The sequence below is a fragment of the Eptesicus fuscus genome, chromosome 3 (assembly GCF_027574615.1).
Source record: "Eptesicus fuscus isolate TK198812 chromosome 3, DD_ASM_mEF_20220401, whole genome shotgun sequence".
NCBI classification, from domain to species: domain Eukaryota; kingdom Metazoa; phylum Chordata; class Mammalia; order Chiroptera; family Vespertilionidae; genus Eptesicus; species Eptesicus fuscus.
This window is the reverse complement of record NC_072475.1, coordinates 65,884,830-65,911,309: the sequence shown is the minus strand read 5'-3', so window position 1 is coordinate 65,911,309 and position 26,480 is coordinate 65,884,830. Positions and strand designations below refer to the sequence as shown.

The 26,480-nt window shown below is 38.1% G+C and overlaps 1 protein-coding gene and 1 pseudogene across 2 annotated transcripts in view; one reads left to right on the top strand and one right to left on the bottom strand.

Annotated features, from left to right (window-relative positions):
* Window positions 1-26,480, bottom strand: part of NAA50 (N-alpha-acetyltransferase 50, NatE catalytic subunit) — a 39,128-nt gene that overhangs the window by 5,604 nt on the left and 7,044 nt on the right. The window contains exon 2 of one of the 2 annotated variants that reach the window (XM_028153310.2): window positions 2,950-3,086. In XM_028153310.2, the coding sequence (XP_028009111.1) occupies window positions 2,950-3,086 (137 nt within the window). The remainder of the gene's footprint in view (window positions 1-2,949; window positions 3,087-26,480) is intronic. The other variant, XM_028153311.2, reaches the window with a different exon arrangement.
* Window positions 296-1,723, top strand: LOC103290788 (ornithine decarboxylase-like; annotated as a pseudogene).

Here is a 26,480-nt window from a genome sequence, read left to right as displayed (position 1 = left end):
GAAGAAGTCAATTGGGGAAAAAGGGGACATATGTAATACTTTCAAAAATAAACATTAAAAAAGTCAGTCCCTTAGATTCCCAAGCTCCAGCAGTCCTCAGAGGGAGGGAGCCAGGTGGTGGGCGGCTGGGTGGCTGACTGGGAATGGCCATTCTGTGTGCTCAGGCGGTGGCTTGAGGCTCTCTGCCTAAGGGCATTCCCACTGCTACACTAAGAGGACACCCATCTTCCGCTGGACTTGGAATTCCTGGAGAGCTGCATTTGTGAACAGCTGGCAATAGTTTCTAACTCCCATATCTTCGTTTTCCTTTGTGTTGCATTTCAGAACATCCAGAAACCATGAACATAAACAACATTAGTAAATGAAGAGTTTGATTGCCATTTCCTTGATGAAGGCTTTACTGCCATGGACATTCTGGACCAAAAAATTAATGAAGTCTCTTCTTCCGATGATAAGGATGCCTTGTATGTTGTGGACCTGGGAGACATTCTAAAGAAACTTCTGAAATGGTTAAAAGCTCTTCCTCGGGGTCACCGACAGTAGAACTGCAATGACAATAGAACGATAGTGAAGACCCTTTGCTGCCATTGGGACAGGATTTGACTGTGCCAGCAAAACTGAAATACAATTGATGCAGAGTTTTGCGGTGCCTCCAGAGGATTATCTATGCAAATCCTTGTAAACAAGTATCTCAGATTAAATATGCTGCCAATAAAGGAGTCCAGATGATCACTTTCCATAGTAAGGTCAAGTTGATGGAAGTTGCTAGAGCACATCCAAAGGCAAAGTTGGTTTTGTGGATTGCTACTAATGATTCCAAAGCTGTCTGTCACCTCAGTGTTAAATTTGATGCCCTACTCAAAACCAGCAGCAGGCTTCTTTTAGAACAAAGGAGCTAAACATTGATGCCATCAGTGTCAGCTTCCACATGGAAGTGGCTGTATTGACCCTGAGACCTTCATGCTGGCCATCTCTGATGCCCGCTGTTGTCTTTGACATGGGAGCTAAGGTTGGTATATCTGCTGGATATTGGTGGTGGCTTTCCTGGACCTGAGGATGCAAAGCTTAAATTTGAGATCGTCAGTGTAATCAACCCAGCCCTGGACAAGTATTTTCCATCAGACTTGGGAGTGATACTCATAGCTGAGCCAGGCAGATACTATGTTGCATCAGCTTTCACACTTGCAGTTAACATCACTGCCAAAAAACTGGTATTAAAGGAACAAACAGGCTCTGATGATGAAGAGGAGTCAGGTGAAAAAACCTTTATATATTATGTGAATAATGGAGTATATGGATCATTTAATTGCATCCTCTATGATCATGTGCACGTGAAGTCCCTTCTGCAGAAGAGGCCCAACCAGATGAGAAGTATTATCCATCCAGCATCTGGGGGCCAGCATGTGACAGCCTCCATCACATAGTAGAGCGCTGTGGCTTGCCTAAGATGCATGTTGGAGACTGAATGCTCTTTGAAAACATGGGTGCTTACACCCTTGCTGCTGCTTCTACTTTCAATGAATTCCAGAGGACGACTATTTACTATGTGCTGTTAGGGCCGACATGGCAACTGATGCAGAAAGTCCAGAACCACGACTTCTCACTCGAAGTGGAAGAGCAGGACGCCAGTGCTCTGCCTGTGTCTTGTACCTGGGAGAGTGGGATGAAACGCCTCTCAGCAGCCTATACTTCAATCATTCTTGTAGCTGTTATGGGGGTGTAGCTTGAATTAAGGGATTTGGGGGGACCATTAACTTAATTATTGTTAGTTTTGAAATGTCTTTGTAAGTGGAGTTGGCACAGATGGAATAATGTGGAAGGCCTAGGCGACGGGGTCACAGTTATCTGTGTTCCTATGGAAACTATTTAAATATTTTTTTAATGGATTTTTATTCAATTTTCAAACATGCTACTACAGAATGGCCCTCAGCTGCCAGGCAAGCATTTGTAGCTTATACACTGGCACACAGGCCAGAGGATTAGTGTTGTGACCTGTTTTAACAATGAAGTACCTTGAAAATTAAGCACTGGGAAATTTTCCGTGTGTCCATTCCACAACGGCTTGCCTTGCATGTGTTTCTACAAGTAGGAATACATGTTTCCATTTCCCCAAAAGCTGAGAAAATTGTCCCAGAGGACTTAAGAGTTGGTGATTTTTGTTATTTTAAAACTCAATGGACATGCTTTTTCCTGTTGGGCATTTTTGTTTTAAGTACATGAGTCCTGCATAAAGTTTGCTGTGGATTCTTGAAAGGAGTAGTAGGTATAGCTCCATGCAGGTAGAAGGAACAGGATGGATCAGAAAGGCCATTTCCTCTGCTGATGACAGTGGCCAACGTCTGCCATAGTGGCTCTGCTCCCCCGCTCCCCGCAGCCCCAAATGTCCACAGGTGGCTGTGACTGGAATGCCCAGAGCCCCATGTTAACTAACTGGTCTGGTGCCCAGGGAAGGTGCATGAGGCCCTTGGAACCCTGCCCACAGAGACAAGGGACATTCCCTTCCCACCTGGACTTCACTCCAGGGCAAGTTGCATAGTTAAATGTCAGGAATGAAGTACAGCATTTGGCAGTCATTTACTTTAATAAATTCAGCAACAATTTAAAAACAACACAATTTATAAGGACTAAACTGTTGCTATCAGCTTTAAGTTTTATCAGCTACTTTGAATTTCAACAGCTTCAAAAACCTCTTATACCGTCTTAGAAATTTAATTCTCATCTAGATTAAAGCAAAATATGGGAAATCACACAGGCACACACTAAATAAAAGATGTAGCATTTCCTTTTAAATTTCAAATATTCTGCCTTGATTTCTCTGAGATTTTTCTCAGAATCTGGAGCACTCCCATTTCTTCACTTGTAAAATAGGAGATTAAACCTTCCTGCTCTACTATTAAAAACTAAGGGTCAAGAACATGCATAAACAAATGAAGAAAAAAAACATTATACCAAGTTTTGCTAGCTCGCCAACCTCCAGCACATCCTTGTAGAACTTGTCATTGTAGCTGACTGGAAAGATGACCTGGTTTAATCTCTTCAGCTGCTTAATATTGTGTGGTGTCACATCTCCCAGCTCGATCCGGCTACTGGAACAAACCAAAATGTACTCAATAAAATATAATTAGCTACATTTGTTAAAATGAACATATTAAAAAGGTACCAAATCTTTTTTACATGATTAAAAATTTTAATCTTTTTATAGTAACTTTTTATTCCTATTAAGATTAATACTATTTATAAGCAGATTTTGCCAGTCATTACATTAAGATTCAATTCCTAGTTTTTACACACTTGTATACATTTAGAGACAAATACAGTAAACAACAAATATTAAAAAGTTCAGAATAATATGCTATATAAATGTCAAAGTTTTCCTTGTTGTCTCTGGTTCAGAAAATATAAAACATCTCTTACTGATTAAAAAGAATGATGATACCTAATATTGGCAAGGTGGTAGCAAATGGGATTCTTATACTTGGCCGGTGGGACTGTCAGTGGCTATATCTTTGGAAGACAATCTAGCACGTATAGCAAAAAGCCTAAAAAGGCATCTCCTTTCTCCAAGTAATTCCACTCTAGAAATTTATTCTAAGAATATAATCCAAATTATAGTAACAGAGCTGCCAACAAAAAAATTTTTTTAATAGATCAAGTCAATTTTACTACCATAAAGGTTGATCAAATGTGACAAGACAAACCTGAACAGCATCTACATAATTTTTCTTCCTGCTATCACTAGCAATATCATTAGTAGAGCTGCTTATATACATTGTCTTCTTAAAATTTTTAACAGGTGATAAAAACATTCAAAGAAAACATCAAATAAAAATGAGTTAAAAAATAAAACAATCTGATACCAAACAAGCAGCTAGAAAACCTTGTAGGTCCTACCTACTCTTTCAGTGCTAATTCCATATCACAATGGCATTGGTCAACAGCAGGAAATACAAACAATACATCCTAATTCAGCGGTCACCAACCTTTCGGAATTCAGGGACACCAGTGGTCCGCGGATCACCAGTTGGCGACCGCTGCCCTAAATAATCATTTGCAATACAGGCACATAGGTTTTTAAAACTGTTGGAGAAATGGCTAAACAAAAATGTTGCTCATTACACTTTTATAACAGCAAACAAAACTAAACTAAACAAAACAAAACAGAGTGTCCATCAAAAGGGAACTGGCTAAATAAAGCATGAACATTAATATATATTATTAGCACAGAAAGACAGTGTTGATATATTGTTTTATAGGGTGAAAAGCATATTCCAACTACATATACATATATATATGTATACTAGAAGCTCGATGCACGAAATTCGTGCAAGAGTAGGCCTTCCTTCCCCTGGCTGCTCCCTCTGGCACCTGGGCTTCCCTCGCAGCCCCGGCTTTATTCAAAAGGTTGTCCGGTATAATTAGCATATTACGCTTTTATTATTATAGATATAATAGATACAAAAATTGTTAATATATACAAAAAAATGTTAATATATACAAAAAATATTTAAAGCGTATTTCAAAAGACCCTGGCCGGGTAGTTCAGTAGGTTAGCAAGCATCAAGGTTACAGGTTAGATCTCCAATCAGGGCACATACAAGAAGCAACCATTGAATACATAAACAAGTGGGAACAACAAATAGAGGTTTCTCACTTCCTAATATCAGTCAATGAATAAAAAAATTTAAAAGCATATTCCAAAAAACGTGGTCAAAATTGTAGGTAATTTTTAACACAACATCTCTGAAATATTAAAATTTAGATAATTAGAAAACAGTAAAATGTATTACAGTTCTTAAAAAAAACCAAACAACTCTCCCCTCCTCCCCGATTACAGACCATTATGTTCATTTGGAACTTTAGCCTTCCTGCCTCAATTCTCCTTCATTTTTATTTCGTTTTTCATTTAATTGCGAGCAACTACCCTTGAACATCTTGTATGTCTTCTTAAAATCTGAACATTGTACCCCAAACCTTTTCATTATTAAAATGTAGTGGGCTCACATACCTATCATTTACCGCCCACAGCTTTTTGTATTGGCAGATACTGATATGTTATAAAATACAGGATTCCTTAAAATACAGGATCACATCTTACATAAATACTAGTGGCACGGTGCATGGATTCATGCACACTGAAAGGGAATCTGGTGCAGGTGAACCAGATTTGGGGCTAGGGCCCCAGCAGCAACCTGACTTACCGGTCTGAGCGTCTGCCCCCTGGTGGTCATTGTGCATCACAGCTACTGGTTGAACGGTCTCTTAGGCTTTTATATATATATAGATCGATTATTTTTTAAAAGAATTTCTCCCATTTAATTAACACATCCATCACCTCACATTGTTACCATTTTTGGTGTGTGGGAACATTTAAGTTCTACTCTCTTAGCAAATTTCAATTATACAATACAATGTTAACTATAGTCACCATATTTTACATTAGATCCTCAAACATTATGCATTTTGTAGCTAAAAGTTTGTACCCTTGTACCAATCTCTCCCTTCTTCCCTACTCTGGCAACCACTTTTGTACTGTTTCTGAGGTTTTTCTTAGATTCCATATGTAAGTGATACCATGCAATACTTGCCTTTCTGTCTTTTTATAAGATTCCACATACAAGTGATACCAGGCAACATAATGCTACTCTTCAACTTAGTATATAGCACCACAAACTGGGTGCAGTAATTTCTTTTAACTACCAAGTGTACCGGTTAATAATGCGGATTTTGTAATCAAAGAAAACATAACTTCAAGAGAAACATCAAAAGTGCTTTCTTTATTCAAAGTAATGTCCATCACTAGCTACACATTCCTCCCATCTTTCAGGTAATTTGTCGATACCGTCCCAATCGAACTTTTCTTGTTTTGAGGCAGACCATTCAGAGACCCAATTTTCCACTTCTTTGTATGTTTTGAAGTGCTGCTCAGAAAGTGCGTGTGCCATCGATCGGAACAAGTGGTAATCTGAAAATTTGACATATGAAGTTTTGAAGCTTGCTGTCAATACAACAAAATAGCATACATATCAAATCGCATATATATCAACATATATGTAACTCCATCTATTGAAAAAATCCGCATTATTAACTGGTACACCTAGTATATTATAGTTTTATCAGTTAGATTTACAGCACACTACCTAAAAATCACCCCATTGCACTTAAAAAATTTTAGTTTCTGGCCCTGGCTGGGTGGCTCAGTTGGTTGGAGCATTACCGAAAGGTTGTGGGTTCGATCCCCAGTCAGGGCACATACAGGAGGCAACTACTTAATTGATGTTTCTCTCTGTCTCCCCCTTACTCTCTCTCTCAAATCAATAAACATATTCTCAGGTGACGATTAACAACAACACACAAAAAAAACTTAGCTTCTGTATTTTAAAAGTGACTGAGCTTGGCCAGCGGCTTAGTGACTGAGCATCGACTTATGAACCAGGAGGTTGTGGTTCCATTCCCAGTTGGGGGGCATGTAGGAGGCAGCCTATCGGTGATTCTCTCTCATCTTTGATGTTTCTGTCTCTCTTTCTCCCTTCCTCTCTGAAATCAATTTAAAAAATATATATTTTTTAAAAAGTTTTTAAGCCCTGGCCGGTATGCTGTGTTTCGAGTGTCAGCCTGCAAGGTGAAGGGGCCCCAATCAATGTGTCTCTCTCACACTGATGTTCCTCTCTCTCCTCACCCCTCCTTCTTTTCCACTTTCTCCAAAAATTAATGGAAAAATTATCATTGGGTGATGATTAACAACAACAAGCAATTGAAAAATACATTATGAAGCCCAATACTAAACAATAATAAAGAAAAACAAAACAAAACAAACAAACACAACACAGAAGTCAAGCTTCTAAATTATAAGTGAAAGAACTTTAATTAAAAAAAAAATTAAGAATGATTTCTGGGTAATTACCAGGATTCACGTATATTTATAATTTTTAAAAGGATCAAAATCAGGTCTTTCTTGTCTTTATACAGAAGGAAAAGGTGGTTAAAGTGCAGTGTGCTAGGCTGAATCTAATAAAAGTTAACTACTAAAAAAAGTTTCCACTGGGGTAGACAAATCAAGCCTAAATATAGAACACAATATTGAATCATTAGGGAAGAGGCAGTTTGATCTTTCCTTGCATAATTTTAAAATACACATGTGCTGATTTACTAAACAAAACAGAAAAAAACAGGCCATTACCATATAAATTACTTAGGAAATGAAAATATCCTATAAGACTAAGACCATAAATAACTGACATATAGAGTCTTTCAGTATTTTCTATGGACAAACAGGCAGATACCTACATATTTTAAAACAGAATTTTAAAACTATAATAGAATTGTCTGGTAGTTATTTAAGAAAGGAATTAAGCAAGTTTGATTATTAATAGACTGTAAGAATATGCTATGAACAGAATTTTAAAGTGGTTATTAAATGTAACTGTCAGCAAACTCACCTTCAAATACAGTTTAACTTTGATTGAAATGGAATACTTCTGTAATCTTGATCACTTAGCTCTGAATTATTTTAAGAAGTGGCTATTCTAAATATAGCAGAGTAATATTATCAACTTACATAATTTAGCAAAGAATGTGTAGTATCAAAGGCATAAACATAGAGGGCTATGTAGAAATGTTAAGAAAACAAGAACATCACTTGAATAGAGCTTTAAAGAGTTCTAACGGTACTAGATCTAAAATTTTCTAGAGTTCTCACAAACATCAAAGTTGCTTACTCAAAGCATAAATCAATATATGAACACCTATGTGCTAACACCTGGAATGCAAAGGACTTTACACTTAAGTATATATAATACAATGCTAGTAATAGCATAGGCACACAAAGTATAAAAATAATACTAGAAGTGATCCTGAGAAAGGTTGTGAAGGATGACTAGAAGTTTGTTTTGTGGGAGGGCAAAAATGCATCCTAAGGAAAGGGTAGAACATGAACAAAGCAGCAATTATGAATTCCCAAAACTATAGGCAATGTAATACGGTAAGACAAAGTGTGCTTTGTGTAAATGTGGAAGCTGGGGTGGGAGAGGAAGGAGAACAAATTTTATGAGGACTTGCACATCAAGATAGTATGCTTCGTGTATTTTCAAGTTATGTTATTAAAGAGCATAAACATTCAGGACTGTTATGAATTGATCCTCTTATCTATTTTTGCTGTACTAGTCCTTGTCTTAAAACCTACTTTGGCCTGGCTAGCATGCCTTAGTGGTTAAGCACCGACCTATGAACCAGATCACAGTTCAATTCCCAGTCAGGGCACATGCTGGGTTACATGCTCGATCTTCAGTGTGGGGAGTGTGGGAGGCAGCTAATCAATGATTCTCTGTCATCACTGATGTTTCTTTTCTAACTCTCTCTCCCTCTCCAACATAGGATTTTCTTTTATTTTTTATTTATTTTATTTTATTTTTTTATTATTTTTAAAAAAATATATATATATTTTATTGATTTTTTTACAGAGAGGAAGGGAGAGGGAGAGAGAAACATCGATGAGAGAGAAACATTGACCAGCTGCCTCCTGCACACCCCCCACTGGGGGTGTGCCCGCAACCAAGGTACATGCCCTTGACCGGAATCGAACCTGGGACCCTTCAGTCCACAGGCTGACGCTCTATCCACTGAGCCAAACCGGTTTCGGTACGATTTTCTTTTAATCAATGTCCATAGTGTATCTTTTAGCATCCTTTTAACTTATTTTGTGTGCTTATATTGAAAATGTCTTTTGTAAACAGTATATACTTAAGAGTCTTATTCCTTTAATCTGACAATTGGAGCATTTACTCTGTTTAGATTTAAGGTAATTGTTAATGAGGTCTATTCAAATCCATCAGCAATTTTCTATTTCTATCAACTATTAGCTGTCCCTCGATTTTTCAGCCTTTAGGGGATCAATTTTCTTAGCTTTTATTTATTTTTAAAATCATGTTATATTTTCCAATTACAGTTGACATCATCAGTTTCAGGTGTACACCTCAGTGAGTAAACATTATATAACTAAGTGATCATCCTGATAAATCTTGTATCAATCTGACACCATACATAGTTATTAGATTATTATTGACTATACTAGAGGCCCAGTGCATGGATTTGTGCACCGGTGGGTCCCTCAGTCTTGCCTGTGCCCTCTCACAATCCAGGACCCCTCGGGGGATGTTGGACTGGCAGTTTCAGGCCGAAACCAGCCATCAGGCATCCCCCGAGAGATGTAGTAGTGCACAAAGCAGCAGGCGACCAGGGAGGAGCCGGGGTCGGGCGCCACGCCGCTCCTACTCATCCTGGCCCCTATGCCTGCTGCCGCTGCGCTTGCCAGCCATGAGCCCAGCATCTGGCGCCTATCAGTCAGCTGAGTGGCGCTCCTGCTGTTGGAGCACACTGACCACTAGGGGACAGCTCCTGCGTTGAGCGTCTGCCCCCTGGTGGTCAGTGTGTGTCATAGTGAACGGTCGTGTGGTCACTTAGGCTTTTATATATACAGATTCCCTATGCTGTACTTTACATCACCATGACTATTCTGTTACTACCAATTTTTACATTTTAATCCCTTTACTTTTTTCATCCAACCCCCAACTCCCCTCCCACCTGGCAACAAAAATATGTTCTCTGTATCTACGAGTCTGTTTTGGTTCTGATTGTTCCTTCATTTTGTTTTGGTTTCTTTTAGACTCAATTGTTGACAGATATGTATTTATTGTCATTTTACTGTTCAGATTTTTAATCTTTTTTTCCTCTTCTTAAAGACCTTTTAACATTTCATATAATAAGGGTTTGGTGGTGATTGAATCCTTTAGCTTTTTCTTGTCTGGGAAGCACTATATATGGCCTTCCATTCTAAATAACAGCTTTGCTGGGTGATCTTGGTTGTAGGTCCTTGATTTTCATCACTTTGAATATTTCTTGCCAAACACTACTGGCCTGCAAATTTTCTGTTGATAAGTCAGCTGACAGTCTTATGGGAGATCCCTTGTAGGTAACGAACTGCTTTTCTTTTGCTGCTTTTAACATTCTCTCTTTGTCTTTAACCTTTGGCATTTTAATTATGCTGTGTCTTGGTGTGAGCCTGTGTGGGTTCACCTTGTTTGGGACTCTCTGCACTTCCTGGATAAATATGTATATTTCCTTCATCAGGTTAGGGAAGTTTTCTGTCATTATTTTTTAAAATGGGTTTTCAAATTTCTTGCACTCTCTCTTCTCCCTGGCACCCCCATGATGTGAATGTTGGTATGCTTAAAGTTGTCTTAGAGGCTCCAATTACAATCCTCATTTTGGGGGGTTCTTTTTAATTTTTGCTGTTCCAATTGGGTATTTTTTGCATCCTTACATTCTAAATTGCTGCTTGGTTTCTCAGCTTCATCTACTCCACTATTAATTCCATGTAAATTATTCTTCATTTCAGTTAGTGTATCCAAATTGGAAAGGAGGAAAGAAAGCTATTATTATTCACAGATGACATGATATTATACATGAAAAAACCCTAAAGATTCCACCAAAAAACTGCTATATTTAATCAATGAATTCGGCAAAGTAGCAGGATACAAATTTAACATCCAGAAATAGATGGCATTTTTATACAATAATAATGAACTCTGAGAAAGAGAAACAAACAAAAAAATCCCATTTACCACTGCAAAAATGAACAAAGAATAAGATACTTAAATAAATTTAACCAAGAAGGTAAGAGAACTGTACTCAGAAAACTATAGGACACTAATAAGAGGTAATAAAGGAAGATACAAACAAGTGGAAGTATATACTGTGTTCATGGATTGGAAGAATTAACATCATTAAAATGTCCATACCACCCAAAGCAATCTATAAATGCAATGCAATCCCTATTAAAATACCAATGGCATATTTCACAGATCTAGAATAACTATTCAAAAAATTTATATGGAACCAAAAAAAAGACCCCAAATAGCCTCAGAAATCTTGAAAAAGAGCAAAGTTGGAGGGATTACAATACCAGATATCAAACTATACTAACAAAGCCATTATAATCAAAACAGCCTGGTACTGACACAAGAACAAGCATAGAGAGCAATGGGACAGAACAAAGATCCCAGAAATTGACCCACACCATTATGGTCAAATAATATTTGACAAAAGATGTAAGAGAACACACTAGAACCGTGGTCGGCAAACTGCGGCTCGCGAGCCACATGCGGCTCTTTGGCCTCTTGAGTGTGGCTCTTCCACAAAATACCACGGCCTGGGCGAGTCTATTTTGAAGAAGTGGCATTAGAAGAAGTTTAAGTTTAAAAAATTTGGCTCTCAAAAGAAATTTCAATCGTACTGTTGATATTTGGTTCTGTTGACTGATGAGCTTGCCGACCACTGCACTAGAGGCCCAGTGCATGACATTCGTGCATGGGTAGGGTCTCTAGGTCTGGCCAGCGATCAGGGCCAATCTGTGGGGCGACCAGCAAGGAGAATGGGGGGGGGGGGGGGCGGCCCAATGGCACCCACCTTAGCTGGCCTGGCCTGGGCCCGACCCGCCATCCACTGCCACAGCTGGTCAGGACCAGCAGGCTGGGGGCAGCTCCTACATTGAGCAACTGCCCCCTGGTGGTCAGTGTGCAAAACAGAGACCGGTTGTTCCGCCAGTCATTCTGCCGTTTGGTCGATTTGCATATTAGTCTTTTATTATATAGGATGTCCTTTGTAAGCTATGTATATTGTAAATGATTTCTCCCAGTCTATGGCTTTCTAAATTTTCTTAATAGTTTTTCACATATCAGAAATTTTACATTTTGATGAATTTCCTTTGTGAGTCATGCTTTTTAGTGTCAGAAGAAATCTTTGCCTAAGTCAATGTCACAAAGATTTCTAGGTGCATGAAGTCCATTCCCACTCCTTTACATCCTCACTCACTTTTCTTTCTAAACAGCCTTCTTGAGGTTTAATTTATTATACCAGAAAATACACCTGTTTTAAGTACACGATTTAATGATTTTTAGACTTTACAAAGTCGTGCAACCATCATCTCACTTCAGCTTTAGAACATTCACATTACACCCCAAAATTCCCATATGCATTATCTGATGTAAAACCAAAGCCAACCTCTAAATTTATTTTCTATAGATTTGTCTTTTCTGAACATTTCATACAAATAGAATGATGTGATTTTTTTTTTGCAACGTCTCTCATACAGCATAATTTTTTGAGTTTCATCCATGTTATACTATGTCAGCAGTTGAATAGTATTCCATTGTATTACTATGGCACATTTTTAAAACCCATTTACCACCTGATGTGGCTATCTATATAATAAAAGCATAATATGCTAATGAGGCCGGATGTCCTTCCGGATGAAGCTGGGGCTGCGAAGGAAGCCCGGGTCCCGGAGAAAAGCCAGGTCCCGGGTGCCAGAGGGAAGCCGGAGCTGGCAGCCGGGGGAAGGAAGGCCTACTCTTGCACAATTTCGTGCATCGGGCCTCCATGTATAAATAATGCTATTAGTATTACATACAAGTCTTGTGTGTGAACATGTTTTAATTTTTTTTGGTAGATACCTATAATAGGCTATGTTGGGTTATGGCAAATATGCTTACCTTTTAAAAGAAACTGCCCCAAATAGGGAGAATAATGGCACCCTAGGAATGTCCATGTTCTAATCCCAGAAATCTTTAATATTTCACAAGGAAAATGAACTTTACAGATGTAATTAAGAATCTGAGATGGGAAGATTAACCACAGAGGTCCTTAAGAGTTAGAGTAGATGTAATAACAAAAGCAGATAGGAGAATTGAAGATGCTATGCTATTATTTTGGAAGATGAAGGGATGTAGGTGGCCTGTTGAAGCTAAAAAGGCAAGAAAACACAATCTCATCTAAAGCCTCTAGAAGAAACATAATCCTATTGTATTAATTTCCTAGAGCTGCCTTAAAAAATTTAGCACAAAAGTGGCTTGAAAAACAAATTTTATTCTAAGTTCTGGAGACTAGAAGTTCAAAATCAGGATGTCAGCAGAACCATACTCTCATGCTATCTCAGTCAAGGCTCTTAGGCTCCGGAGTAGAATCCTTCCTTGCCTTTGCCAGCTTGTAGTTGTCTCAGGTATTTCTTGGCTTATGGCAGCACAACTCTACTGTCTGCCTCCATCTTCATAGTCTTCTGTGGGTGTGTGTCCTCTTTTTATAAGGACACTAGTCATTAGATTTAGGGTCCACCCTGATTGAGTATGCCTCTTTTTTTTTTTTTTTAAAAAAAAACAAGTTCACTATTTTTAAAATATATATATTTTATTGATTTTTTACAGAGAAGAAGGGAGAGGGAGAGGAAGAGGGATAGAGAGTTAGAAACATCGATGAGAGAAAAACATCAATTCAGCTGCCTCCTGCACACTCCCTATTGGGGATGTGCCCTCAACCAAGTTATATGCCCTTGATTGGAATTGAACCTGGGACACTTCAGTCCGCAGGCTGAAGCTCTATCCACTAAGCCAAACTGGTTAGGGCAAGTTCACTATTTTTAAAAATTTTTTTTATTTATTGGTTTGAGAAAAGAAAGGAGGAAGGGGGTGGGGGACAGAAACATTGACTTGCTGTCCCACTTACTTAAGCATTCATTGGTTGATTCCTGTGTCTGCACTAACTGGGGATTGACTGACAATGTTGGCATATCAGGACAATGCTCTAAGCAACTGAGTTACTCAGAGCGAATATGAACTCATCTTAATTACACCTGTAAAGACCCTATTTCTAAAGATCACACACTGAGATTCCAGGAGTCTGGGAAGGATACTACTCAAACATCACTATACCTCCCAATACCTTGATTTTAGTCCAGTGAAGCCCATTTCAGAGTTTTGTCTTAAGAACTAAGGTAACAGATATGTGTTTTTTAAGCCATTAAGTTTGTAGTAATTTGTTACAGCAGTAATGGAAAATTAATAAGTTACTAAACTGTTTTCCAAAGCACCTGCATCATTTAATTTTCCACCTATAATTCCTGTTTCTGCACATCTTTGCCAACATTTTTTACTGCCTTTCTGTTTATAGCCATTCTAAGTGATGTGAAGTCATATCTTACTAGATTTGTATTTCTCTAGTGACTAATGATGCTGAGTATTTTTCTGTATGGTTATTCGCCATTTGTACATTTTACCTGGTGAAATGTCTATTTAAATCTCTTGTCCATGGTCTAGGCCTGTAAATAAACTTGTAATTTTTACATTAATTCTAAGAATTCCCATTTTTATATTAGACTGCTTATCTTATTGCATTGTAAGAGTTCTTTACATATAGGAAAACTTGGAACCACTCTCTACCATCTTCACAAATGTACATCTAAAACTATAACTCAAACTATTCTAAAGTAAGCTTTTTGTGTGTTTTGTTTTAAAAGGAGAAGGAACTGTCAGATTAAGAGAACATGAGACAATTTGCCAATGTTATTTCTGATAAGGGTTTAACCTTTTGCACTCGGATGTCGAGTGTGACTCGACATGGTTAGCATTAGAATAAAGGAATCGAGAAAAAAGCAAGCGAGTGCAAAGGGTTAATTTTCAAAATTTATAGGGAACTCATACAACTTAACAAAAGGAAGATAAACAATCCAATCAAAAAATGGGCAAAGGATCTAAATAGACACTTTTCCAAAGAGGACATATGAAAACATGCTCCAAGTCACTAATCACCTGAGAGATGCAAATCAAAACAACAATGAGGTACCATCTCACAACTGTCAGAATGGCTATCATCAACAAATCAACAAATGAAAACTGCTGGCGAGGATGCAGAGAAAAAGGAACCCTCTTGCACTGCTGGTGGGAATGCAGACGGGTGCAACCATTGTGGAAAACAGTATGGTGTTTCCTCAAAAATTTAAAAATGGAACTGCCATTTGACCCAGTAATCCCACTTACAGGAATATATTCCAAGAAACCAAAACACCAACCAGAAAGGATATATGCTCCCCTATGTTCATAACAGCATAATTTACAATGGCTAAGATTTGGAAATAGCCTAAGTACCCATCAGCAGATGAGTGGATTAGAAAACTGGTATATCTACACAATGGAATACTACACTGCTGTAAAAAAGGAATCCTTACCATTTGCTACAGCATGGATGGACCTGGAGAGCATTATGCTAAGCGAAATAAGCCAGTCAGAGAAAGGTAAGTATCACGTGATCTCACTCATTTGTGGAATATACAAAAACAGAACCAGAGTCATAGAAGCATTGAACAGACTGTCCAACCTATGAGGAAAGGCAGGGGGTAAGGGGGTGAGAGATCAACCAAAGGACTTGTATGCATGCATATGAGCATAACCAATGGACACAGACAGTAGGGGGTTGAGGGTATGTGCTGGGGGGTGGGGGTGGCCGGGGAGAGGTCAATGGGGGGAAAAGGAGACTTATATAATACTTTAAACAATAAAGAATTAAAATGAAATAAAAGAGAACATGAGACAGTCAATGTGGTCAGTGGTTGAGCACTGACCCATGAATCAAGAGGTCACCAGTTTGATTACCAGTCAGGGCACCATGCCTGGGGTTTAGGGCTTGAACCCTGGTAGGCAATGTGCAGGAGGCAACTGTTCAATGATGTTTCTCTCTCTCTATCCTTCTCCCTTCCTCTCTCTCTGAAAATCAATAAAAACATTTTTTTTTAAAAGAGAGATCATGAGACATTATAGCCAACTGCAATGTGTGGACCTTTTTGGATTCTGCTTTGAACAAACCTATCTTTAAAAGACTTTTACAGGACTTATGAGAAAAAACAAATATAGACTGGGTATTAGATCATATGATATTAGGTATAAAAGTATTGTTGTTGTTGTTTTTTTTAAAGTCCTTGTATGTTAAAGACTCATACTGAAGATTTACAGATATAAAGTGGGATAGCTTGGAGATATTGTGTTTGGTTCCAGATCACCACAAGAAAGCAAATACTGCAATAAAGTGAGTCACATGCATTTTTGGTTTCCTAGTGCATTTAAAAGCTATGTTTCCACTGTAAGTAGTTTAGTAAGAGTGCAATAGCATTATGTCTTTAAAAAAGTACATACCTTAATTTAAAAGTACTACTAAAAATGCAAACCATCATTATAGCCTTCAGCGAGTTGAGACATGATTTTTGCTGGTAGAGGGTCTGGCCTTGATGTTGATGGCTGCTCACTGATCAGAATTGTGGTTGCTAAAGGCTGGGGTTGCTGTGGCAATATCTTAAAATAAGACAATGAAGTCTGCCGCATTGAATGACTTTTCCTTTCACTATTTCTTTGTAAAATGCAATGCTGTATGATAGCATTTGACACATAGTAGTACTTCTTTCAAAATTGGAGTCAATCCTCTCAAACCCTGCAGCTGCTTTCTCAATTGAGTTTATATAATATTCTAAATCCTATTTTGTCATTTCAACAATCTTCACAGCATCTTAATCAGAAGAAGATTCCATCTCAAGAAACCACTTTCTTTGCTCAATCATAAGAAGCAATTCCTCTTCTAATTCTAGTTCTCTTGCTATTTCCACATCTGCAGTTACTTCCTCTACTAACGTCTTCAAAGTCGTTCATGAGGTTGGAATCAACTTCTCCCAAACTCCTGTTAATGCTGATTTATTTTACCTCTTCCCACGAATCACAAATGTTCTTAATGGTATCTAGAATGGTGAATCCTTTCCAGGAGATTTTCAATTTACTTTGCCCAAATTTATCAGTCATCACTATCTATGGCAGCTATAAGCCTTACAAACTGTATTTCTTAAATAATAAGACTCAATGTCCAAATTACTCCTTGATCCATGCCCTGCAGAATGGATATTGTTAGCGGGCAAAAAAAAATTAATCTTGTACATCTCCAGCAGAGTTCTTGGGTGACCAGGTGCACTGTCAACGAGTAATATTTTAAAAATCTTTGTCTGAGCAGATCTCAACAGTGGGCTTAAAATATACTCAGTAAGCCATGTTGCAAACAGATGTGCTGTCATTCAGGTTTTATTGTTCTATTTCTAGAGCATAAAGAGACTAGATTTAGTATAATTCTTAAGGGTCCTAAGATTTTCAGAATAGTAAATAAGCACTGGCATCAACTTAAAAGTCACCTAACAAGAGAGTCATTTGAATCCAGGCATTGACTTCTCTCTAGCTATTAAAGTGGTGGATGGTATCTTCTTCCAATATGACTGTTTCATTAATAATGAAAATCTGTTGTTTATAGTGTAGCCACCTTCATTAATTATTTTAGCTAGATCTGGATAATTTGCTGTTTCACTTTGCACTTTTATGTTATAGAGACGGCTTCTTTTCTTGAACTGCATGAACCAACATCTGCTAGCTTCAATCTTTCCTTCTGCAGCTTCCTCACCTCTCTTAGCCTTCAAACAATTGAAGAGAGTTAGTGCCTTGCTCTGGATTAGGCTTTGGCCTAAGAAAATGTTGTAGCCAGTTTGATTTTTAATCCAGACAACTAAAAATTTTCCTTATCAGCAATAAGGCTGTTTCACATTCTTACCATTCATGTGTTTAGTAGATTAGCAATTTTAAATTTTCTAAAAGTTTTCCTTTGCATTCAACAACCTAAATGGTGCAAGAGGCCTAACTTTGGTCCTTTCTCAGCTTTTGACATGTCTTCTTACTAAGCTTAATCATTTCTAGCTTTTGATTTAGAGTGAGAGACATGTAATCTTCCTTTCACTCAAACACTTAGAGGCGCTTGTAGGTTGATTAACTGGCCTAATTTCAATATCGTTGTGTCTCAAGGAATAGGGAGGCTGGAGAAGAGGGAGAGAGGCAGGGAAGGGGTTGGCCAATCAGTGGAGCAGTCAGAGTATGCATAACATTTATTAAGTACGCCATCTTATAGTGGTGTGGTTCAGGGCACCCCCAAATAATTATAATAGTAACATAAAAAAATCACAGATCACCATAACAAATAAAACAATAATGAAAAACTTTGAAATATTGCAAGAATTATCAAAAGGTAACACAGAGACACAAAGTGAGCAAGTGTATTGGAAAGATGGTGTCAATGGACTTGTTCAACCAGGGTTGTCACAAACTTTCAATTTGTAAAAATGCAGTATCTGTGAAGCACAATAAAACCGGATATGCCTGCATAACAAGGATTTCCTTTGAAGTACTCCAGCAAAAAGGGGAAACAGAAACATATGGGTCAGGCAAAGATCAAATAACAAGGGAATTCTACTTACTAGAATTAGATGCATGAGGGCTTACTGCACAATTTACTTTTGTATGTGTTTGAAAATTTCCATAACAAAAAACAAAACAGGCAAATATTACATAAAGCTGGAGTATTTTGTTAACTTTTACAGCAACTTTGTCTAGGAAAGAACAAAGATGTTATTTTTGATATTAAAACTCATGGTAGGAAATACTTGAAGCCTTACTTATTCTTTACTATTTGAAAAAGTAAAAGGAGGTAACAACTTCAAACCTTTAACAAACCACATCTCCTCAATTTCTAGCTATACCAAATTCTCAGTTTATACAAGAGATGAATGAGAGCTGGATGACAATGAGTCTTCCATTCTGGTACAGACCTCCCCCACTTCTACATTCAGCAGTCTCAGGATAGCCTATCATAGTGTGAATAGTTACATGTCCTGACTTTTAAACGATGCCTAATGTTGGGAGCAATGTGGGTGTTCAGTAGATAAATAAATTAGATAGAAGCAATGTACCTAGACTTTTTACATTAATTTAACTCATAAGAAAAGAATTCCCTTTTGAGAATTATTTCCTGGAATATGAAAAATGCATAATGGCCCTAGCTGGTTTGGCTCAGTGGATAGAGCATCAGCCCATGGACTGAAGGGTCCCGGGTTTGGTTCTGGTCGAGGGCACATGCCTGGGTTGCAGTCTCGACCCCCAGTAGGGGGCATCTAGGAGACAGCCAATCAATTATTCTCTCTCATAACTGATGTTTCTGTCTCTCTCTCTCTCTCCCTTCCTCTCTGAAATCAATAAAAATATATTTTTTAAAAAATGCATAATGTACATCCTCTGATTATGGGAAAAGATCACATTACCAAGGAATGTCCATAGTGAGAATATTTAAACACAGAATTACCAAAAGTAACACTTATATTTTAGGGGTAAAAAGAATGAGAACCCATAAAGATGTTTGAGAAATAATTTTCACATGAGTAGGGAAAATATCTGGAGAAGCAGTGTCACAAAATCCAGGAATGGATTTCAAACGCAGCTATACACCAGAATCACCTTGCCTGTTAAAAATTCAGATTCCCACATTTCACCTTAAAATATTTATTTTTGTAGTTAAGCTTATGTTAACCCTACAAAATTAGCATCCATCTAAATTAATAAACTTCTCACTGCATGTGTAAATTTCTAAATTAAAGTGGGCAGAGAAGTGGAATACATCAGTGGAAAAAATATGCTTTCTGATTAGAATGGATTTCACATAAAATGTTAATCATTTCCTCTATAACACAGAATGTTTTACTATAGCTATGTGTGTGACCTAGCTAGTGTTGAAGAGCTGTGCCTCAAATTCAAAATGGTCCAACTCAAAACCTGAGTTAATCACTGCACTGACTGCTTACTTCAGAAAAAAATCTTAATATAATTTAATAATGTAGACTATCTTAATTTACCAGTTTAAGACCTCTACTCTGTAGGTAACCCCTTAATTCTTGGCCTAAAAGTTAAATCAGCCATGTGGTTTAAAAAAAAATTAAGCTGGTTGCTAATATTTAAATTATTTTACACAAAGCTTACATTTTTTTGGTTTTAATATTGATTTCAGAAAGGAAGGGAAGGAGAGAGAAAGAGATACAGCAACGAGGAAAGAATTATTGATCGGCTGCCTCTTGAATGGCCCCCTACTGGGCATGTGCCCTGACCAGGAATCAAACCGTGACCTCCTGGTTTATAGGTCAATGCTCAGCCACTAAACCACACTGGTGGGCACAAAGCTTACATTTCTTTTGTTTTACTCATTTACTTTATCTGTTCTGTCCCAGGTTCCTATTGCCACTGGAGCTTAAAACCGTAACTATAAAAACCTGAGGACAGCCCTAACCGGTTTGGCTCAGTGGATAGAGCATCGGCCTGCGGACTGAAGGGTCCCAGGTTTGATTCCAGTCAAGGGCATGTACCTTGGTTGCAGGCACTTCCCCAGAAGGTGTGCAGGAGGCAGCTGATCGATGTTTCTAACTCTCTATCCCTCTCCCCTTCCTCTCTGTAAAAAATCAATAAAATATATTTTTAAAAAACCCATTTGAGGACAGTAGTTATTAAAGACACAAAATGATTCTCTTAGCTCAAGTAAATTCATGTGACATGTTATTTTTTTCTTGTTTTTCAAATTCATAACAAACCCCAATGCATCTTCATACCAAAGTTTTTAGACTAAGGATCTAAAAGGGGAGACAGACTGATGGAACAGAAGTGCTCACAGAAATGTGTACTAAGCACTGGCCAGTGTAGCTCAGTTGGTTGTGGAGTGTCATCCCATGCATCAAAGGATCTCGGGTTTGATTCCATCAGGGCACATGCCTGGGTTTTAGGTTCAATCCTCGGTCAGAGCGCATATGGCAGGCAACTGATCAATGTTTCTCTCTCTCTCTATAAACGCAATAAAAACATATCCTCAGGTGAGGATAAAAAAAAAGTGTACCAAGTCCTTAGATCTGGGAAAACATAGCTACTTGCCTTTTACTTTCTAGAACCCATTAGATATTATTTTGTGCCAGCACCACAAGATCACTCTATTATTCAGTCAAATACATAACCTTTGAACTTAGAAAATGGTAGTAGGAAACCTTTACTCTTGGCTTATAAAAGACCAGTGTGATAAAATGAGATATTGCTTAAGTATGTAGCACACCAACATCAGATAATAAGCACTCAAATGTTTAGCTTTTATTAAAGGTAATCTCAATTATGTCTATAATTGTAAGAACAAAACTCAGTGGCAATATTCTGCAAGGCCACAAGATGGAGACATGACTACACGATAGTGGGTCCTCTTCTACAAATTCTGACTTTTAAAGTCACAAAGCAAAAAGAGAAAATGAAGTACAGAGAAAGCTGTTAAAGCCTGTTTATATTTTAGATAGGTATTAACTGCACCTTGGCACAAAATTTTAACTGCTTGGTCACTTCATGCGCAGAGTGTTTTTGATCTGTCTAAAAATTCCCATTTCAGTGCAAGATCAGCTACCATCTCTAGTCTCTTCCATCCTGCTCCATTGTGACAACCAAAAATGTCTCCAGACACTACCCAGATTTCTGGGGTGGGCAGGAGGTGTAACCCTGGTAGAGAGTCACTATTCTAGATAGGTTTAGCAGGTATCAAAAAAGTGGTGATGGGTGGATCAGCTCTCCAAGCTGTGTGACTGCAAGTATCATGTGTATAAAACCAGTAATTATTTAGCTGGGTACTAGAAGTGCTAACCACACATGGACACAGTCTACTCAAGGCTATAATCTAAAAAGAATCCCTATGTTCAACTAGGAGAGCTCCTTCCCAGCTCTGGCTTTTTTCTTACGACTACCTAAATGTTGATATTGTTATACTGCGAAATCTCTGAATCCAAACATATATTTCTATTTTAAATATATTTTTATTGATTTTTTACAGAGAGGAAAGGAGAGGGACAGAGAGCTAGAAACATCAATGAGAGAGAAACATCGACCAGCTGCCTCTTGCACACCCCCTTCCGGGGATGTGCCCACAACCAAGGTACATGCCCTTGACCAGAACAAACATATATTTCTAACTGCTTACCAGTTAGTTATCTCTATAGGAATATCAAATTCAACACATTGAAAACCGAAGGAATCATTCTCTATAGGAAATTAAAGGATCTACCTTTATTTGCTATCTTTATCAATAGCCCACCCACTCATAAAATACAGAAATGTAGTTTTAGATGTAGTCTTATGTCCTATTTTAATCCCCGTTAATTCTGCTTCCCAAATATCTTCATAATCTTTTCCTATAGTTTTTTGGGAGTGTGGTTCAGCCATCATTTGAATCCAAAACCTCTAGCCTAATGAAAGGAAGTAAGACTAGAGGAAAGGAGACAAAGCCATCAAAAGCAGTCAGAATAATATAAAATACAAATCCAATCATTTTACTTCTCTGCTTAAACATTTTCAACAGCTATGGCCCTGGCAGAGTAGCTCAATTGGTTAGAGCATTGTCCCAATACACCAAGGTTGCGGGGATCTGGTTAAGGCATATACAAGAATCAACCAATGGGTGAATAGATTACTGGAACAACAAATCAATGTCTGTCTGTCTGATCTCTAAAAAATCAATTAAAAATAACCTAGCAAATAAAATTAAAATAATACTACATATAAAACTCTTCATCACCTAATTGTGGCTACTGGCCTAGTCTTCCCTCCCTCCCTCATTATATTTTTGGCCATAAAAAATATTCAAAAATCCCAGAGTCCATCTCTTTCCTTCTTGGCTCACCTCTGTTTCTGTGCTTAACAGGGGAGGACATGTTAATAGCTATAAAAAATAAAAATAAAAGTGCCATTGGGGGGGAAGTATGAGAAAGCAAGTCTCAAGAAGACACAAGAGCAAAATAAAGAAAGATAACAATTCAAATATGATTCCAAAGTTCTGTTTCTTGTTAGAAAGTTAGAGATGATAGAGATCAGGAATGGCAAACATGGGACATACATTCCACAGCAGTCATAGTAGGTATTAACCAATGACATCACCTTTTTTTGGTAATCTAAGCACTTATAAAAGCTATTGACTTATTAAACATTGATTAAGATACTACCAACAGATCAGAACTATCATATGAAATAGAATAGTTAGCCATTTTTGTTCAGGTTCAAGCTACTCTCTTTAAAGATAAAGAAACCAAGGCCCAGGTCAAAAAACTTACTAGTGACCCCAATGTGAACTATCATTAGTGATTAGCGCCACACTGAACTACAAAACATGATTGCTTTATATTCGATGCTTTTGGATTACAGTAAGTTTCCTTTTTGAAGATAATGGAAGCTACAAAAGTAATAAACTACCCAGACTAGAGAGGGGAAAATCCAAATATATCATTTTTTAAAAATATATTCTATTGATTTTTTATAGAGAGGAAGAGAGCGGGATAGAGAGTTAGAAACATCGATGAGAGAGAATCATCGATCAGCTGCCTCCTGCACACCCCCTCACTGGGGATGTGCCCGCAACCAAGGCACATGCCCTTGACCGGAATCGAACCTGGGACCCTTGAGTCCGCAGGCCGACGCTCCATCCACTGAGCCAAACCGGTTTTGGCCAAATATATCATTTTTGTTCAGCTATTTTAAAAAAAAGTTTAATATTGATTTTTTTTTTTTTGAGAGAGAGAAAGGGAGAGGAAGAGAGAAATATGGATGAGGAACATCAATCAGCTGCCTCCTGCACGCCCCCTATTGGGGATGGAACCCAGAACCCGAAACCCAGGCTTGTGCTTTGATCAGGAATCCAACCAGCAATCTCTTTCTTGGTGTACCTGCACCTCTTGGTGCACAGGATGACGCTCCAACCGACTGAGCCATCCATATTGGCCAGGATTTCAAATATATCTTTACATATACTTTAGTTTTCTGGAAAGAGAAATAAAAAATGTTTAAAATGTCCCTAAGTAAAAAATATTTTCCTTGCTTATCATAGCTTAAACTTAAGTTACACTGCAAAAAAATATTTTTCTAATGATGTGTGTCATAAACTGGCATACTTTTTAACATCAGATTACAAAACAATATTTACTAATTTGAATGTTTCAACCCATTTCCTAAAGAACATTATCTCTGTTTTGTAATCTGATGTAAAAAAGTAATCAATATCCAAATTAAAAACTTGGTAAGTAACAGGTAAGTCACAAAGGTAAGAAATGGTCAGTACAAGTGGGAAATGTTCAACTTAACTAGAAAAACATACATACCATTTATCACCTAATCAGCAAAGCAAAACTACAGTTAAGGCTTTTATGTGAATACTAGAGACCCAGTACATGAATTTGTGCACTAGTGGGGCCCCTTGCTCTGGCCTGTGGGATCGGCCGAAACCAGCTCTCTGACATACCCCGAGGGATCCTGGATTGCAAGAGGGCACAAGCCAGGCCGAGGGACCCCACCTGTGCATGATTGGGGCCAGGGAGGGAAGCAGGAGGTTGGCCAGCCAGGGAGGGATCTCGGGAGGGCTCCAGGGTGTGTCCAGCCTGTCTTGCTCAGTCCCGATTGGCTGGACCCCAGCAGCAAGCTAACCTACCAGGTGGAGTGTCTGCCCCCTGGTGGTCAGTGCACGTCATAGCGACTGGTCAACCATCTGCCCCCTGGTGGTCAGTGCACAGCATAGTGAGCAGTTGAGCGGCTTTAGCATATCATTAACATATTATGCTTTGATTGGTTGAACGGAGGACCAGACACTTAGCATATTAGGCTTTTATTATATAGGATACCCTCAAAATCAACTTTTAGAAACTATTAGTAAAAAAAGAAAAACTATTAGTTATTTCTATCATCTCAGATAAGGGTATTTTATACCACTCCATGGCTGAAATGGCAGCCACAACATCTTCCTCCATTTCTTTAAAGTTTTTCCGAGAGCCCCTCAACTTCTCCATCAGCTCTTGGAGAACAGAAGGGAATGCTCATACATTGCTGGCAGTATAAACTGCCATTATCTTTCTTTTTTTTTTTTTAAATATTTTTATTGAGGTATTATATGTGTACATATCTTACTATTACCCCCCTCACCCCACACCCACACATGCCCTCCCCCCCCCAGAGTTTTGCGTCCATTGTTTATGCTTATATGCATGCATACAAGTCCTTCGTTTGATTTCATAACTCCCCCACCTTTCCCAAACTTTCCCCCTGTACTTTGAAAGTCTGTTTGATGCTTTACTGTCTCTGTATCTATCTTTTTGTTCACCACTTTATAATGTTCTTTACTATCCCTAAATGAGTGAGATCATGTGGTATTTTTCTTTCATTGACTGGCTTATTTCACTTAGCATAATGTTCTCCAATTCCATCCAGGTTGCTGCAAATGATGAGAATTCCTTCTTTTTTATGGCAGCATAGTATTCCATTGTGTAGATGTACCACAGTTTTCCGATCCACTCATCTGCTGACGGGCACCTAGGCTGTTTCCAAATCTTAGCTATTGTAAATTGTGCTGCTATGAACATAGGGGTGCATATATCCTTTCTGATTGGTTTTTCTAGTTTCTTCGGATATATTCCCAGGAGTGGGATTACTGGGTCAAATGGGAGTTCCATTTTCAGTTTTTTGAGGAAACTCCATACTGTTCTCCACAGTGGCTGCACCAGTCTGCATACCCACCAGCAGTGCACGAGGGTTCCTTTTTCTCCGCATCCTCGCCAACACTTGTTGTTTGTTGATTTGTTGATGATAGCCATTCTGACAGGTGTGAGATGGTACCTCATTGTTGTTTTGATTTGCATCTCTCGGATAATAAGTGACTTTGAACATGTTTTCATGTGTCTCTTGGCCTTCCTTCTGTCTTCTTTTGAAAATATTCTGTTTAGGTCTGTTGCCCATTTTTTTATTGGATCATTTATCTTCCTCTTATTGAGTTGCATAAGCTGCTTGTAGATGTTGGAGATTAAACCTTTATCAGTGATAGCATTTGCAAATATGTTTTCCCATGCAGTGGGCTTTCTTGTTGTTTTGTTGATGGTTTTGCCATTATCTTTCTGAAGTTAACTTGGCAACAAATATCAGAAATTTTAAAATGCCAGTACCTTCTGATCCAAAAAAATCATTCCTAGGGAATTATCCAAAAGAAATAATTAAGGATGTGAGTCAAGTAGTTTTATAAAAAAAGTATTCACTCCAGCACTTTCGAGGACTAACAACTGAGAAGACTTTGGACTTGAAAACAGGGCTGTTCCTCCACCCCACCTACCTAATATCAGCTTCAACAATGACAGAGGCAGAACATAGGTTGTACTAGATCCACAAAGGTAAATATATACTTCCATTATCCCTTTCCCATCCGCCAGGCCTCTAGTAGGAATATAATGAATCACACATGTAATTTATAACTTACTAATATCTACATTAACAAACCAAAAAGACGCAGGTGAAATCATTTCAACATGTAATCAAAATAACAACTATTAATTATTATTTTATTTTTTCTTAAATCTTTTTTCATACCAAGTCTTAAAATCCAGTGAATATTACATTTCTAGCACATCTCAATTCACACATTTTCATTGGAAAGATCTGGTCTATATTTACATTTCATAAAATTTACAGATCTACATATCCAAGTTGTTCCAAACATATTGCCCTAGCCAGTTTGGCTCAGTGTATAGAGCGTCAGCCTGTGGACTGAAGGGTCCCAGGTTCAATTCTAGCGAAGGGCACATGCCTGGGTTGCAGGCTCGATCCCCAGTGTGGGGCGTGCAGGAGGCAGCCGATCAATGATTCTCTCTCATCATTGACGTTTTTATCTCTCTCTACCTCTTCCTTCCTCTCTGAAATCAATAAATATATATTTTTAAA